The 17,545-nt window shown below is 40.4% G+C and overlaps 1 protein-coding gene across 2 annotated transcripts in view; it reads left to right on the top strand.

Annotated features, from left to right (window-relative positions):
- The window catches only part of EXD2 (exonuclease 3'-5' domain containing 2), a 95,531-nt gene that overhangs the window by 48,447 nt on the left and 29,539 nt on the right, over nt 1-17,545 (top strand). For both annotated transcript variants that reach the window (XM_060095938.1, XM_060095939.1), the window contains exon 2: nt 11,572-11,960. In XM_060095938.1, coding sequence (XP_059951921.1) covers nt 11,619-11,960 — 342 coding nt within the window. In that variant the 5' untranslated portion in view covers nt 11,572-11,618. The remainder of the gene's footprint in view (nt 1-11,571; nt 11,961-17,545) is intronic.

Raw genomic sequence — 17,545 nt, 5'->3', positions numbered from 1 at the left:
TATGTCTTAAATGTTAAGTGGGATATTTACTTTGCCTATCTCTAAAAAGCACCACAAAAAACTTATTTTTTTCTAATTATGAATATATACATACTTGTATAGAATTTGAAAAATCAAAACTATTTATAACCCTACTACCCTTAGGTAACCATTGTTATCGGTTTGATGTTGTTGTTTTATATAATTTTTTTTTAAAAGAATGGCAGATCCTTTCAGTCACTGAAGATAGTGAAGCACTGAAAGCTTTGGATCCCCAAGCAAGTCCTTAGCAAGGTGTTTTAGTCCGTTTGGGCTGCTGTAATAGAATACCACAGACTGGGTGGTTTATAGACAGCAGTTCTCACAGTTCTGGAGGCTAGAAGTCTGAGATCAGATTGCCAGCATGGTTGAGTCTGATGAGAGTTCTCTTCTGGGCTTCAGACTGCCAACAACATCTTATTGTATCCTTTTATGGCAGAGGTCAGAGAGAAGCAAGGTCTCTTGTGACTTTTTAAGGGCACTAATCCCATTCACGAGGGTGCCACCCTTTTGACCTCATCTGATCCTAATTACCTTCCAAAGGCCCCACTTTCTAATACCCAAAATTGGGGGTTGAGATTTCCACATGAATTTCAGAGGGACACAAACATTCAGTCTATAACACAAGATTTGATTTTTCTCACTCCTAACCCAGTATTGAGCCATACTGCTTCTTTATAGTATAAAGGCTCAATAAGGGGAAAAAAATTTTGTTTCACATGAATAAATGGATTTTTGTAATTTTGATAATTGAATTAGAAATATTTATCATAGAACTTCCCTGGTGGTGCAGTGGTTAAGAATCCGCCTGCCAGTGCAGGGGATACGGGTTTGAGCCCTGGTCCGGGAAGATCTCACATGCCACGGATCAACTAAGCCCATGCGCCACAACTATTGAGCCTGTGCTCTAGAGCCTGCGAGCCACAACTGTTGAGCCTGCAAGCCACAACTACTGAAGCCCACGTGCCTAGAGCCTGTGCTCTGCAACAAGAGAAGCCACTGCAATGAGAAACCTGTGAACCATAATGAAGAGTAGCCCCCACTCGCCACAACTAGAGAAAGCCCGCACGCAGCAACGAAGACCCAATGCAGCCAAAAATAAATAAATAAATTCATTCACTCATTTATTTTAAAAAAGAAATATTTATCATAAAATGTTAACATATAATACCTTGAATTGAGTTTTATTCATTCAATAAATATTTATTGCTATCAGTTCTGTGCTACTTGCTGGAGATATTTATATATAAATGAAGAAACCAGTTAAGGTCCCTATACATGCTAGAGATATTTATATATAAATGAAGAAGCCAGTTAAGGCCCCTATTTTCATGAGGTTTACATTCTAGTGGGAAAGATAGACAATGAATGAACCAGCAGTCATTAATTCTTTAGTTGGGCCAACAGGAGAAAAATCTGAAATATCCCTGAATTTTGACAATTGCATACACTTGTGTAACCCAAGCCTCCATCAAGACATGAAACTTTACCACAGTTCCAGAAAGTTCCTTCATGCCTGAAATGCTCTTCCTTAGAATTTGTCATATCTGGCTTTTTTTGTCATTTGGTGCTCAGCTTAAATGTCTCTTCCCTGTACCCACCTCTCCCAGAGGCAACTATTGTTCATATTTTTTTCTACTATAGATTAGTTGTAGCTGTTCTAGAACTTTATATAAATAGAATTATACAGTGTCTCTTTTATATCTGGCTTCTTTCACTCGGTCTAATGTTATTTGAGATTCATCCAGATTGCATGTATCAGTAATAAATTCCTTTTTATTGCTGGTTAGCATTCCACGTAGATATACCACTAGGGCTGTTTCCAGTTTGGGGCTGTTATGAATACAGCTGTAATAAATATTCTTATACAAGTCTTTTTATGGATATATTTAATTTCTCCAACTTGGGACTCAGAGAACTGTACCAAATCTGACCTCCTTCATCTTCCAAATCTTCATTATGTGGATATTGAGTTTCTCAATCCATCCTCTGTGTCTCTGTTCTTATATTTTCTACCTCTTTATCTCTGTGATGCGTTCTGGGTGACTTCCTCAGATTTATCCTCAATTCGGTAACTTTTTCTCTCTCTCTGTATGTCTGATCTGCTGTTTAACCTGTCTATTGAGTTTTTAAAAATTTTTAACAGATATTTTTCATATCTAGAAATTCTACTTTTTGTTGCCTCCTGTTCATGTTTGGGATTTTATTTTCCTGAATTTCCCTGGTGGTTACTTTGAAGTCTCTTTCAGATCTCAGTTATAGATATTTTTTGGCTGGCTCTGTGAGCTATTATTATTTTAGGGTTTTGGGTTTTGTTTTGTTTTCATTCGTTTGTGAGCACTCTTCTAGGGAGTGATCTTCTGTGGGAGTCCTGCATGTTTCCTGCATGATAAAACAGTTTTACTATTGCATGGTGAAACAGTCTTATGATCAGCTCTGCCTGGTTCCAACAGAACTGACAAATTCTAAGCATTTTAGTTTTAGTTTCTTGGCTGAGGGTTTCCTTTTTCAAGGATAATGTGAACTTGGGTCCTTTATCTGTCCAGAGTGCAGGTTTGAGGGGTTGTCCTTTCATGAGGGACTCTGTTCATATTCTTTTTTTTTAATTGAGTGAAAGATTCTTTATATTCTATAATACTTTACAGTTTTCAAAAGTTTCACACACATGATTTCATATAATCCCAAAATAACCCCCTTTTTTCCTCCTACCCCTATATTGCCCCTCCCCCTTCCCTCTCCCCACTGGTAACCACTAGTTTGTTCTCTGTGAGTCTGCTTCTTTCTGTTATATTCACTAGTTTGTTGTATTTTTTAGATTCCACATGTTGGTGATATTATACAGTATTTGTCTTTCTCTGTCTGACTTATTTCACTTTGTGTAATGCCCTCTAAGTTCATCCATGTTGCTGCAATGGTAAATTTTCATTCTTTTTTTATGGCTGAGTAGTATTCCTTTGTATATACTGTATCTTCTTTTTAAGAAAATTATTGAAGTATAGTTGATTTACAATGTTGTGTTAGTTTCAGGGGTACAGCAAAGTGATTCAAATATATACATCCTTTTTCAGATTCTTTTCCCTTATAGGTTATTACAAAATATTGTGTATATTTTGAGTACTGGGCTATACAGTAGGTCCTTGCTGGTTATCTATTTTATATATAGTAACGTGTATATGTTAATCCCAAACTCCTATTTTATCCCTCCCCCACCTTCCCCTTTGGTAATCATAAGTTTGTTTTCTATGTCTGTGGGTCTGTTTTCGTTTTGTAACTAAGTTCATTTGTGTCATTTTTTTAGATTTCACATTTAAGGGATATCATATGATATTTGTCTTTGACTTGCTTCACTTAGTATGAATCTCTAGGTCCATCCATGTTGCTGCAAATGGCATTATTTCATTCTTTTTTATGGCTAAGTAATACTCCATTGTGTATATGTACCACATCTTCTTTATCCATTCATCTGTTGATGGACATTTAGGTTGCTTCCATGTCTTGGCTATTGTAAATAGTGCTGCAATGAACATTGGGGTGCATGTATCTTTTCGAATTAGTGTTTTCGTTTTTGAGGGGCATATACCAAGGAGTGGAATTGCTGGCTCATATGGTAGTTCTATTTTCAGTTTTTTGAGAAACCTCCATAATGTTTTCCACAGTGGCTGCACCAATTTACCTTCCCACCAATAGTGTACAAGAATTCCCTTTTCTCCGCATCCTCGCCAACATTTGTTGTTTGTAGGTTTTTTTGATGATAGCCATTCTGACAGGTGTGAGAATGTGGTTTTGATTTGTACTTCCCTGATGATTAACAATGTTGAGCATCTTTTCGTGTGCCTGCTGGCCATCTGCATTTCCTCTTTGGAAAAATGGCTATTCAGTTCTTCTGCCCACTTTTTAATTGGGTTGTTTGTTTTGTTTTGTTTTTTGATGTTGAGTTATATGAGCTGTTTATATATATTGGATATTAATCCCTTATTGGTCATATCATTTGGAAATATTTTCTCCCATTCAATAGATTGTCTTTTCATTTTGTCAGTGGTTTCTTTTGCTGTGCAAAAGCTTTTTGTTTTTGCCTGTGTTGGATCTTTGTTGCTGCGCACAAGCTTTCTCTAGTTGCGGCGAGCGGGGTCTACTCTTTGTTGTGGTGCACGGGCTTCTCATTGCAGTGGCTTCTCTTGTTGCAGGGCGTGGGCTCTAGGCATGTGGGCTTCAGTAATTGCAGCACACGGGCTCAGTAGTTGCAGCACACAAGACCTAGGGCACGCGGGCTTCAGTAGTTGTGGCACGTGGGCTCTAGGGCACCTGGGCTTCAGTAGTTGTGGCGTGCGGGCTCAGTAGTTGTGGTTCACAGGCTCTAGAGTGCAGGCTCAGTAGTTGTGGCACACGGGCTTAGTTGCTCCGTGGGATGTGGGATCTTCCTGGACCAGGGATTGAACCCATGTCCCCTGCATTGGCAGGCAGATTCTTAACCACTGCACCACCAGGGAAGTCCCTTTTTTTTCTTTTTTAAAAAAATTAATATATATATATTTTTAAATAAAAATTATTTTCTTTTTTTTTCTGTGCAAAAGCTTTTACATTTAACTAAATCCTATTAGTTTATTTCTTCTTTTATTTGCTTTAGGAGATGGATCCAAAAAAATATTGCAATTTATGTCAGAGTGTTCTGCTTATGTTTTCTTCTAGGAGTTTTATAGTATCCAGTCTTACATTTGGGTCTTTAATCCATTTTGAGTTTATTTTTGTATGTGATATTAGAGAGTGTTCTAATTTCATTCTTTTACATGTAGCTGTCCAGTTTTCCCAGCACCACCTACTGAAGAGACTGTCTTTTCTCCATTGTATATTCTTGCCTCCTTTGTCATAGATTATGTAATCAGAGGTGCATGGGTTTATCTCTGGACTTTCTATCCTGTTCCATAGATTTATATTTCTGTTTTTTGTGCCAGTACCATACTGTTTTGATTACTCTAGCTTTATCTGAAGTCAGGGAGCCTGATTCCTCCAGCTCCATTTTTCTTTCTCAAGATTGCTTTGGCTAGTCAGGGTCTTTTGTGTTTACATACAAATTGTAAAAATTTTTGTTCTAATTCTGTGAAGAAATACCATTGGTATTTTGTTAGGGATTGCATTGAATCTGTAGATTGCCTTGGGTAGTAAGGTCATTTTCACATTAATTCTTCCAATCTAAGAACACTATGTATCTTTCCATATGTTTGTATCATCTTCAGTTTCTTTCATCAGCATCTTATAGTTTTCCAAGTACAAGTCTTTTACCTCCTTAGGTAGGTTTATTCCTAGGGATTTTATTCTTTTTGATGTGATGGTAAATGGGATTGTTTCCTTAATTTCTGTTTCTGATAGTTTGTTGTCATTGTATAGAAATGCATCAGTTTTCTGTATATTAATTTTGTATCCTGCAACTTTACCCAGTTCATTGATGGGTTCTAGTAGTTTTCTAGTGGCATCTTTAGGATAGTATCATGTCATCTGCAAACAGTGACTGTTTTACTTCTTCCTTTCCAATCTGGATTCCTTTTATTTTTTTTTCTTCTCTGATTGCTGTGGCTAGGACTTCCAAAACTATGTTGAATAAAAGTGGCGAGAATGGGCGTCCTTGTCTTGTTCCTGATCTTAGAAGAAATGCTTTCAGCCTCCACCATTGAGTATGATGTTAGCTGTAAGTTTGTCATTTATGGCCTTTATTATGTTGAGGTATGTTCCATCTATTTCTTTGTATGTTTTTAAAGAATGTGTACTTTCAAAATGCTGGGTGCAGAATTCTATACACGTTCCTTAGAAAATGCTAATTAATGATGTTGGAGACACGCCTGCAATAACTGGTGATTCTTGGACGTCTTTTCATATTTAAGAGTGCTATAGGCTGAATGTTTTGTGTCCCCTCAAAATTCATATGTTGAAAATTAACCCCAATTGGGGGAGGCTTTGAGAAGTGATTAGATCATGAGGGTGGAACCCTCATGAGTGGGATTAGTGCCGCTCCCTTCTGGCCTGCAGAGTTTCTGCAGAAAATAAGCTGATAGCCTTGTATATTATTTGTTGCTTTTCCCTTGCTGCTTTTAATATTCTCTATCTTTAGTTTTTGTCATTTTGATTACAATGTGTCTTGGTGTGTTCCTCTTTGGGTTAATCCTGTACAGAACTCTGTGCTTCCTGGACTTATATGTCTGTTTCCTTTCCCAGGTTAGGAAAGTTTTCAGCTATTATGTCTTCAAATATTTTCTCAGGCTCTTTCTCTTTCTATTATTCTTCTGGGACCCTTATAATGTGAATATTAGTGGGCTCGATGTTATCCCAGAAGTCTCTTAAACAGTTCTCATTTCTTTTCATTCTTTTTTTTTTCTGTTCAGTGGCAGTGATTTCCACTACTTGGTCCTCCAGGTCACTGATCCATTCCTCTGTATCATTTAGCCTACTCTTTATTCCTTCTAGTGTATTTTTCATTTCAGTCGTTGTATTCTTCATCTCTGTTTGGTTGTTCTTTATAATTTCTAATTCTCAGTTAAAAACTTCTAACTTCTCACTTTGTGCATCCATTTTCCTCCTGAGTTCTTTGATCATCTTTGCAATCATTACTCTGAACTCTTTCTCAGGTAGATGGCCTATCTTCACTTCACTTAGTTCTTCTTCTGGGGTTTGTCTTGCTCCTTCATCTGGAACATGTTGCTCTGCTGCCTCATTTTGTCTAAGTTGCTATTTTTATTTTTATGTATGTGGTAGATCAGTTACATTTCTTGACCTTGAAGAAGTGTCCTTCTGTAGGAGATGTCCTATGTGTCCCAGCAGTGCGCTCCTGTCTCATCACCCAAGCTATATGCTCTAGGGGTTCCCCTTAAGAGGGCTGGGTGGGTCCTTCTGTTGTGGTGGGCTGACTGTGTGGGTGGTCTGGTAAGCCTGGTTGGTCCCCAGTCTGGTTGGTTGCCAGGTCCTGCCTTGTATGGATGCTGCTGGGTGCTGTTAAGAGGGCCTGGTAACAAGGTGACTGGCTTCAGAACCCTAGGGAGTCCTGGGGCTAGTGCTGGCTCCACTGGTGGGTGGAGTCAGGGTCCGGAGGACTCTAGGGTTGTTGCCTGCCCACTGGAGAGTGAAGCTAGGGCCTGAGGTTACTGTTGGACTACTGGCAGGCAGAGCCAGTTCCTGGAGTCTGGCTGCAGGGTCCAGGGATCCCAGAGCTTGTTTTAGATCATTGGTTGGGGGGGAGGTGGCGATTCCTGACACAGTTGGTATGGGGTCTGAGGTGTCCCGAAGCTTGTGTTGGCCTGCTAGCACACAGGGCCAGGGCCCAGCTGGTCCCAGGGTAGGGTCTAGCCTGCTGTGGGCAGGCTAGGTCCACAGGCTGTGGGATTGTGGTTTTCTTGTGTCTGGTGTCTGTCCCCTGGTGGCTGAGGCTGGTCTAGAGGCTAGTGCAGGCTTCCTCGAGGGCAGGGCCAATGTCTGCCCACTGGTGGGTGGAGCTGGGTTTTGGCCCTCTGGTGGGCAAGGCCCTGTCTAGAGGAGTGTCTAGAGGAGGCTGTGGGCTCAGGAGGACTTTAGGAAGCCTGTCTGCTTATGGGTGGGGCTGTGTCCCCACTCAGTTAGTTGTTTGGCCTGTGGCATCCCAGCACTGGTGCCTACAGACTATTGGATGGGGCTAGGTCTTGGCTCTAATGGCTAGAGGGAGGAGCCCAAGATCACGCCCACCAGCACTGGCTTCCAAATGTGACTGAGCTGCCAAATGTAGCTGTTGTCAGCTGCAGCCGGCTCCCCACCTCGCCAAGGCTAGCAGGTAAGTTTGACTCAGACTCCTATCAAGTTACTGCTTTTGCCCTGAGTCCTGGTGCATGTAAGATCTTGTGTGTGCCCTTTAAGAATGAAGTTGTATTTCCCACAGTTCTTCCTGAAATTAAGCCCAGCTGGCCTTCAAAGCCAAATGATCTGGGGCCTAGTCTTCCTGGTGCAGAACCCCCAGGCTGTGGAGCCTAACGTGGGGCTCAGAACTCTCATTTCTATGGGAGAACTTCTGCACTATAACTTTTTTTTTTTTGACCACGTGGCTTGTAGAATCTTAGTTCTGTGACCAGGGATCGAACCCACACCCTTAGCAGTGAAAGCACGGAGTCCTAACCACTGGACCACCAGGGAATTCCCACGTCTGCACTATAATTATTCTCCAGTTTGTGTGTTGCCCACCTTGGAGTATGGGACTTGATTATATCATGTCCCCTCCTACTCATCTTGTGGTTCCTTCTTTGTGTCTTTAGTGGTAGACGATCTTTTCTGGGAGGTTTTGGTCTTTTTCATAGATGGTTGTTCTGCAAACAGTTGTGGTTTTGGTGTGCTTGTGAGAGGAAGTGAGCTCAGGGTCTTTCTACTTCACCACTTTGGCCGATCTTCAAGGGACTGTGTTCATATTCTCAGCCTCGGGCAGGTGTCTTGACTGGGCCATAGTAAGTGAACACTTAAAAGTTCTTGTTCATGGACAAGGCAACACTCTCCTGCATCTCCACTGTGCCCTGGGCCTGTGGCCTAGACTTCTGTCCCTGGGCTGGTGATATTCTCCAGCACTGGGGCTGGTATGAGTTCTGGTCTCTGCCCAGCTTTATCTCCTACCCGCTGTGGGTTCCCTTCTTCCATTTCTGACACTTGATGATTTCCCTTTCTTCTTTTTAAGTTTAACTGTGTATTAAACTTTTATTATCTTTTTAAAAAATATTTGTTTATTTATTTATTTATTTGATTGTGTTTGGTCTTAGTTGCGTCATGTGGGCTCTTTAGTTATGGCAGGTGGGCTCCTTACTTGCAGCCTGCCGGCTCCTTAGTTGTGGCATGTGAACTCAGTTGCAGCAAGCAGGTGGAATCTAGTTCCCTGACCAGGGATCGAGCCTGGGCCCCCTGCATTGGGAGCATGGAGTCTTAACCACTGTGCCACCAGACAAGCCCCTTATTATCTTTTTAATGTTTTCTCCAACATTTGTATTGTTTAGAGTGAGAAAGGGAAGGGTTTTTATGTCTTCTCAGAGTATTTTAACTAGAAATCTCTCTATGCAAGTTCTTTAATCTCATTAAGTCTCAGTTTCCTCTTCAATAAAAGTGCTGGAGAAAGTACATATGAATACTTAAGCATAGTTTCTGCAAAAAAGTAAATATTTTAAAAACAGCATAGCCATTTTATTGTTTTCATTAGTACTGTAATAATTGTTGTGATTCCATTTTTCCTCTCCATTGCTGAATGTCTCTGTAGGCATAATTATAGCCCGGGGTTGTTTTAAATATTAAATTATTTTAAAAAATTTGTTGTTGATGCTTTTAAAAATTGATAAAAGTAGTACACATTGGGAGTTCCCTGGTAGTCTAGTGGTTAAGATCCCAGGGGGCTTTCACCACTGTGACCCGGCTTCAATCCCTGGTCAGGGAACTAAGATCCCACATGCCCCACAGCATATCAAAAAAAAAAAAAAAAAAAAGGAATTCCCATTGAATGGGAAACCCTCAGCCATAGCGAAGTGTAGGCAGGGTCTAATAGGTCACTGTGTCTTTGGGCAGTATAGATTTTAGGTCAGAGCCTACAGATGGGTAACCCAGAGCCCAAAATGTTTTTATTTGGTTGGCACAATGTTTCAAAAACTCTAAATTTGTTGCTAACACTTAAAAATGGTGATATTTCACATAAAATTCAGATATTTAACTTTTCTTGAGTAATCAGGATAATCAGGATAATCTGACCACACTGGGCCTTCTTCACAAACAGGATCAACAGCTTGTTCTGAATGGTTGCTCTCCCATATTTTCTCTCCATTATTGAGGCCAAAGGCCACTTACCATTTATTGTTACACATTTACAGTTGTTTTTTAAAATAGTACAGAAATAGTTGTATATGCCTATTTTTCTGTCAAAAATAGGAAAATAAGAGATAGAGGGAGAAAAACCACATTGTAAGCATTGATGAAAAAATTAATCAGTGGGTCTAAGAAAGAAATGGAAGATTTTATTTGAGCCAAATTTGAGGATTATAACCCAGGAAGAGCATCTCAGAAAGCTCTGAGACCTGTTCCACCCCTTAGAAGTCAAGGCGCAGTTATATAAGTTTTTTGAGACAGAGGCTGTACATCAAATGCTGTATTATTGGCAGTTTACATAATCCAGATCTAAGTGCCATATGACCCCTTATGAGATCAAGAAGGAATGGCATCTTTAAGGAGTTGTTTTATTGATGCTAGAATATTGCTCTTTGTGGTTGAGCAGGTATTTCTGTCAGTGGGGAAGGTTAGGTTAATGCATAATGTAGATACACAGTGCACAGTGGGAGGAGAGAGGAGACCAAAAGATAGAAAAAATTTTTTTGTTTAAATTTTTCTTGTCTTGCCATAAAATATGAGTTTTATTTCACGTACAAAATATGGAAAAGAGGCTATTTTGTGATAGAAAGGAAGACAGTTCCTACATATTTAATAGGATGTCTGTGTCAGTTTTCTCTTGCACTTGGCTTGCTTCACTTACTTGTGTTATCCTGTTTGGACCCTGTGGACATTTCAATTTGCAGCCTCCTCCTGAACATCCTGGCTCTCTAAGTTCTGTTCTTTTCTTTTACTTTTCTAGTCCTGTCTTCCCTTTTGTACTGTCCTAGCTTACCCTCAATAACTGAGTGTGTTTCCATGGAGAACTACCGAGACCTCTGGAGCAAGGGAAAATCCATGTGTACTCAAGCCTGTTTGCTCCATCCCTCACCAGCCACGCCTCCTAGAAAAGTAAAAGTTCCCCCTACCACTTGCTGATGATTCGTTTTTTAAAATTATTTATTTATTTATTTTTGGCTGCATTGGGTCTTCATTGCTGCGCACGGGCTTTCTCTAGTTGTGGCGAGCAGGGGCTACTCTTCGTTGCGGTGCGAGGGCTTCTCATTGTGGTGGCTTCTCTTTGTTGTGGAGCACGGGCTCTAGGTTCACAGGCTCGGTAGTTGTGGCACGTGGGCTCAGTAGTTGGGGTGCACAGGCTCTAGAGTGCAGGCTCAGTAGTTGTGGCACACGGGCCCAGTTGCTCCGCGGCATGTGGGATCTTCCTGGACCAGGGCTCGAACCCATGTCCCTGCACTGTCAGGCAGACTCTTAATCACTGCACCACCAGGGAAGCCCTAGATTTTTTTAAAATTGCAAAGCAGATGTTTCCATTCAACTCTTAGAGATTGAAGGTTCAAACACAAACACCCTGAGGAAGATCCATTAACTAAAATTTACTCACAGTAAATCAGCAAGTGGAAGTAAGAGTCTAGTTTATTCTGTTTTGATTGATGTGATTTTATAGGATTAAGAGAGCCCTGGGCAACTGGTAGAGGGCAGGAGGTTTTTCTTGGATGGAAATAGAGGTGGAGTACAGGACATACAAAAGGGGGAAAATATTTTAAAATATCACTGTTTCATGTGGAAATTTGTAGCAATTTTTTTAGTTTGTGAGCACATGGATTGTGAACGCAATTTTTGTGGGGTGGTGGTGGGGGACTTGTGTCCGTGGAGCTTTAAATTCTGTATGTGAATATATTGTTGCCATTTGTTTTGCAGATTGTGGGATTAGTGATATGCTTTCCTAAACAACAGAAAAGTTGAAGATGTCTAAACACTTAGTGGCTTTGACAGTGACCACCCTTCTTGGTATGGCTGTCGGGGGGTATGTCCTGTGGAAAGGCATCCAGCGCCGGAGGAGTAAAGCAAGTCGTGTGACCCAGCAGCAGGTGTCACATCAGCAGCCGAAAGTGCCAGGCAGGAGAGAGTGGCCTGCTCCAGCAGAGGACCAGCAGCAGCACTCCAGTGCCCCCAGAGCCTCATGGGAAGAGAGGATCCTTGGAGCAAAGGTGGCGACTGTGTCTCAGGAGGCGGAGTGGGATCAAATTGAGCCCTTGCTTAGGAGTGAGTTAGAAGATTTTCCAGTGCTTGGAATCGACTGTGAGTGGGTAAGTTAAAAAGCAAAAATGAAACGTATCTTTTCTGCTTTTCCAGCTGGGGACCTTGAATAGTCAAATCGAGGATACGATTAAAGGAGAATTAGCTTGTTCTCAACTTATTTATAAATAGATTTTAGCAGAAGGAGAAGCGGCTTCTGTTCTCAGGATAGGGAAGTGCTTATAATCATGGATTCTGGAGTCTGAGCTACATGAGTCCATTTTCACCACTTATTCTGTGAACTTGAACAAGTACTTAACCTCTTTGAGCCTCAGTGTACTTATCTGTAGCGGGGGTGTAATGGTATCTACCGCCCAGGGCTTTTTAAAGGATTCAAATAGATAATCCCTATATAGACTTCAGCACAGTTTTAACAGAGAGTAACTGCTCATTATATATTAGCTACTGTTAATATTTTTAATAGTATTTTCATAGGATGCCATGGAGAAGATAGTTAAGGAAGTCTAGTTAAATATGTGTTTATTACACAAATTGGGATTTAAAAAGATAATAGTTTAAGTGCTAGACACTATTTACTCTAAGCCAGGTATTATGTTGGTTTTTTTTTCATCATCTCATTTAATTTTGACAATAATCCTTTGTAGGAAGATACTGTTATTATTTCTTTACAGATAGGAAGTGTTAAACGGTTTAGTTACTTGCCCAAGGCTATGAAACTAGTAACCAGCATTTGAGCTGGTCTTCCTTAACCATGGTTAATTTTTCTAATAGCTATTACTTTGGGGGAGTTGTTACATAGTTGTGATGAGGATAATATGGTACACCTACTCTTCTGTCATTCTGATTCACAGAGTGAACTTTAATCTCCTTGCAACAGAAGATACTATAAAATATAAATAAGTCACAGTTATCATCTCTTATTAATTCAGCATAATACCTTGCCAAAATTCTGTGATCTATGTCTTCTGGGTATCTGGAATACAGTCAAGAGCCAGGAAATGTAATCAAAAGAGGCCCTAAGCAGAATTGCTGCCACAAAATCAGATCACAGGTTGGTAGGAGGAACTAAAGATGCCAATACAGTGATGACCAAGAAGAGAACACCTGACAGTGTGGGAAAAGTTTAGTAGTCACATAAGGCCTTATGGAGCTACTGAGGGTATTTCTTTTTTTTTCTTTTTTGGCCGTGCACTGCACGGCTTGCAGAATCTTAGTTCTCTGACCAGGGATTGAACCTGTGCCCTCTGCTTGAAAGTTTGGAGTCTTAGCCACTGGACCGCCAGGGAGTTCTCGAGGGTATTTCTTTATATCAGCAATAGCAGTAGTTTATACCAATGACCTTGGGCCATCAGGAAAGGATTGGGCACTTTTTGTTTATTGTGTATAAGAATTATATCATTTTAGAAATAAACATATTTCTATATCATTTTAGACATATTTACACCAACAACCATAGAAGAAAACATTAGTAAACAGTGAGCTTTAGTAGATTAGGAAAATTCACATTTGCCAAACACCTTGATTATCCTACCAAGTGAAGTATAACTGCAGCAACGACAGGGTAGTCTGAAGTGAATAGTAATGCAATCGATTTAATAATAATGTGTTTAATCACTGTAGCAGAGTAAGTTAAAGTGGCAAATAATCCAAAACCCAGTTCCTTATGGCTTTGGAATGTATTGAACTTCTTCTGATGCCACATTCCCTTCAGGTGTGATCGCATTTCTCTGATTGCTGCCACAGAAGAACTTCCATCCATCCTCCTTCTTTTCATTCTTCCATTTCTGATTCGTTTTCTCTTTCATTCACTTTTGTGTAAGTATTTTCTTAGTTATTGTTTTTGTTCTTGTTTTACACAGTCAGTATTTGTTTCAGTTTACCAAAGTGTTTACCTTTTTCTTTGCTCATCCTTCCTTATATCTCAGAACTTTCTGGCATCATTCTCTTTAAGGTTGTCCTTTAGAAGTTCATTTCTTGAGGGGTCATTGATAGTAAACTTAATTATTATTGTTCTGAAAGTGTCTTTATTTTGCTTTTGATCTTTGAAGATATTTTCACTGGATATGAAATTCTAGTTTAGCAACTTATCATTTTCAAGATCGCATTCCACTTTCTTCTGGCTTCCATTGCTGCTGTTGAAAATAACTGTGAGTGTAAATGTTGATTCTTTATAGGTAATCTAATTTTTGGCAGCTCCTTTTAAGATCTTTTTGAGTTGCTGGTTCTGAAGATTTGCTGTTATGAGACTAGTGTTGTTATCTTTCTGTATTTCCTGTTTGGGATTCAGAGAGATATCCTGGATGTAAGGATTGGTATCATATATCAATTTTTAAATTCTCTTTGAAGATCACAAGCTCCCCTAGGAATCACTGTCCTCCCACCAAGGGTTACTATTATCCTGATTTTATGGTATTTACTTTTGTGTTTTTCTTTATACTTTTACTACTTAAACATGCATGCCTAGGCACGATAATTGAGTTTTGTCTGCTTTTTAAATTTAATGTAAATGAAACTATCAAGTGTGTATTTTGTGTCTGGCTTCTTTTGTTCAACATTACGTTGGTGAGATTTACCCATGTTGTGTGTGACTGTGATTCATTGCCATATGTCCATTGTGTAAATATATCATGATTTATTCATCCATTCTAATATTGATGGACTTTTGGGTGGTTTACAGTTTGGGGCTCTTACAAAGAATGCTGCAGTGAACAAATGCACTTATTATTATTGGGCATATGTATCTATGAGTGGAGTTCTAGGTCATAGAGTTTGTATATATATATCTTTAACTTTTATACATAATGCCAAATTGTTTTCCAAGGTTGTTTTAACTAGTTTACCCTCATCAGTAGTAATGAGTGTACCCATTGTTTCTAGCTGTTTTCAGAAGTGGTTCTACTAGTTTAATCTCTCACCAAGACTGTATGAAAATTCGCTTTGTCTTATGTCCTTGTCCACATTTGGTACTGTCAGATTTTAAAATTTTAGCCATCCTAATGGGTGTGTAGTAATATTTCATTGTGGTTTTAACTTGCATGTCCCTGACCAGTACTGAGATTGAGCATCTTTCTATATTTTATTGATCATTTTGATATCTTCTTTTATGGAGTACTTGTTCATGTCTCTTGCCTCTTTTTCTATTGAGTTGTCTTTTTCTTACTGATTTCTAGTTCTTTATATATTTTGGTTATGAACACTTTGTGAGTTAAGTGTACAGTAAATGTCTTGCCCCATTCTGTGGATTGCCTTTACATTCTTTTATTGTTAAAGCTTGATGAGCAGAAGATCTATATAGTGCTGTGTAACAAATCTTACCTTATCCCTAGTCATGAATATACTCTCCTATGTTATTTTCTTTGAGTTTTTTGGGGTTTTTTTAATATATAAATTTGCTTATTTTATTTATTTATTTTTGCCTGCGTTTGGTCTTCGTTACTGCATGCAGGTTTTCTCTAACTGTGGCAAGTGGGGGCTACTCTTTGTTGCAGTGTGCGGGCTTGCAGTGGCTTCTCTTGTTGCAGAGCACGGGCTCTAGGCATGCAGGCTTCAGTAGTTGTGGCATGCGGGCTCAGTAGTTGTGGCCCGCGAGCTCTAGAGCACAGGCTCAGTATTTGTGGCGCACAGGCTTAGTTGCTCCGTGGCATGTGGGATCTTCCCGGACCAGGGCAGGAACTCATGTCCCCTGCATCAGCAGGTGGACTCTCAACCACTGCTCCATTAGGGAAGCCCCCCTGGTGGATTCTTAACCACTGCACCAACAGGGAAACCCTAAATGTGTGACTCTGTTTCTGTTTTGTAATTTAGTTCACGCGTAGCCATTTTTAGATTCTACCTATAAGTGATAACTTATGATAAGTCTCTTTTTCTGTCTGACTTATGTCACTTAGAATGATCATACCTGAGTCCACCCAAGTTGCTGCAACTGGCCTTATTTCACTGATTTCATGGCTGAGTAATATTCCATAGTACATAAGTACCACATCTTCGTTATCCATTTTTTCCTTACAAGGACATTGAGATTGTATCCAAGTCAAGGCTCTTGTAAACAGAGCAGCACTAAACGTTGGGATGGCTGTGTCCTGTCGATTTTTGGTTTTCCCAAGATATACGCCCATGAGTGGAAGTGCCATATGCTCTGTAGCTCTGTTTTTTAGATTTTTTATTAAACACAATACACTCCTCCAGAGTGGGCGCTGTCCTGCATTTCAGGTTTTTACACTTTGTGAGGATGGCCCTTCTGACTGATGCGAAGTGATACCTCTTTGTAGTGTTGATTTGCATTGTCCACCTGTTTGGTTGGCCAAAAAGGGCGTATGCTTTTTTACTGAATATCAGGAAAAACGCATATTCCCTTTTTGGCCAACTGCATCATTGGCGAAGTTCAGCCGCTTTTCATGTGCTTTAATGGCAGGTCCAATCTACCTCTTGAAATCCCTTTCCTGCAATTCTTCCTTGCTTACAAGTCCTTTTCGATGACTTACCTCAAGACATTTTTCGACAATAGGTATCATTTACAACCCTGCAGTTTTCTGAATTGCAGTGCCCCTGAGCTCCATTTTTCAACTTGTTGTTTTGGGAACTGGCCACAAAACAGCAGGATTGCTTCAAGCCCTATTCCGGTTCCGGGGGCAGGCTGAGCCTTTGGTCAGTTCCTCTTCCTGATTGGAAATTAGAGTGGCATGTGCCTGTCCAAACAACTAGGGCTTGTCTCTCATTGGTTCCCCCCCTTCCACTTCATCCTCTGGACAAATTCCAAACTGTGTGAAACAGGATGTTGAAAGTGCTGACTTCCCCAAGTGGGGAGATTGTTAGGAAAGAGGCTGGAGGGGGGAACCCGACCACCAGGAGATGAGGAGATGAGGTGCCTTTTTCAAACTCTTCCCAATCAGCTGGTGTACCATCCTCTGGGTGTCCCATGCATGTTTTAGCTGTAGGAAGGGTCCCCAGCACCTGGAGGTTTGGGACCCATGGAATGGGGACCAGGCAGTATTACTCTAAAGGGGCTGCATTTGCTGGCCCATCCTCACCAAGCCTCTCAGCCCCACGAGTGTCCAGCCTTGGGTCCCATCCAGCTGTGGGTCTAGATGTGGTCTGTCCAGGTTGCACCACAGCCCCTGAACGAATTCTGTAAGAATTTCTCACTGTCTTTTTTTTTTTTGAATTTATTTTTATAATGGTGTATAGCTGATTTTCAATGCTGTGTTTCTTGCTGCTATACATCCACTTGATTCACTTACAGAGAGACATCAATAAATTCTTTTTCAGATTCTTACCAGTCTTTTTTTTTTTTAATTTATTTTTGGCTGTGTTGGGTCTTTGTTGCTGTGCATAGGCTTTCTCTAGTTGCAGTGAGCAGGGGCTACTCTTCGTTATGGTGTGTGGGCTTCTCACTGCGGTGGCTTCTCTTGTTGCGGAGCATGGGCTCTAGGTGTGCAGGCTTCCTAGTTGTGGCGCACGGGCTTAGTTGCTCCATGGCATGTGGGATCTTCCCGGACCAGGGCTCGAACCTGTGTCCCCTGCATTGGCAGGTGGAATCTTAACCACTGCGCCACCAGGGAAGCCGGAGTTTTGTGGTTTTAACATTGCATATTTAGATTTATAATCTATCTGGAATTGATTTTTGTGTGTGTGTGTG

Source organism: Mesoplodon densirostris, chromosome 4 (genome assembly GCF_025265405.1).
Source record: "Mesoplodon densirostris isolate mMesDen1 chromosome 4, mMesDen1 primary haplotype, whole genome shotgun sequence".
Classification (NCBI taxonomy): Eukaryota; Metazoa; Chordata; class Mammalia; order Artiodactyla; family Ziphiidae; genus Mesoplodon; species Mesoplodon densirostris.
The sequence above is the reverse complement of the archived record's forward strand: the minus strand, read 5'-3'. Positions and strand labels throughout refer to the sequence as shown.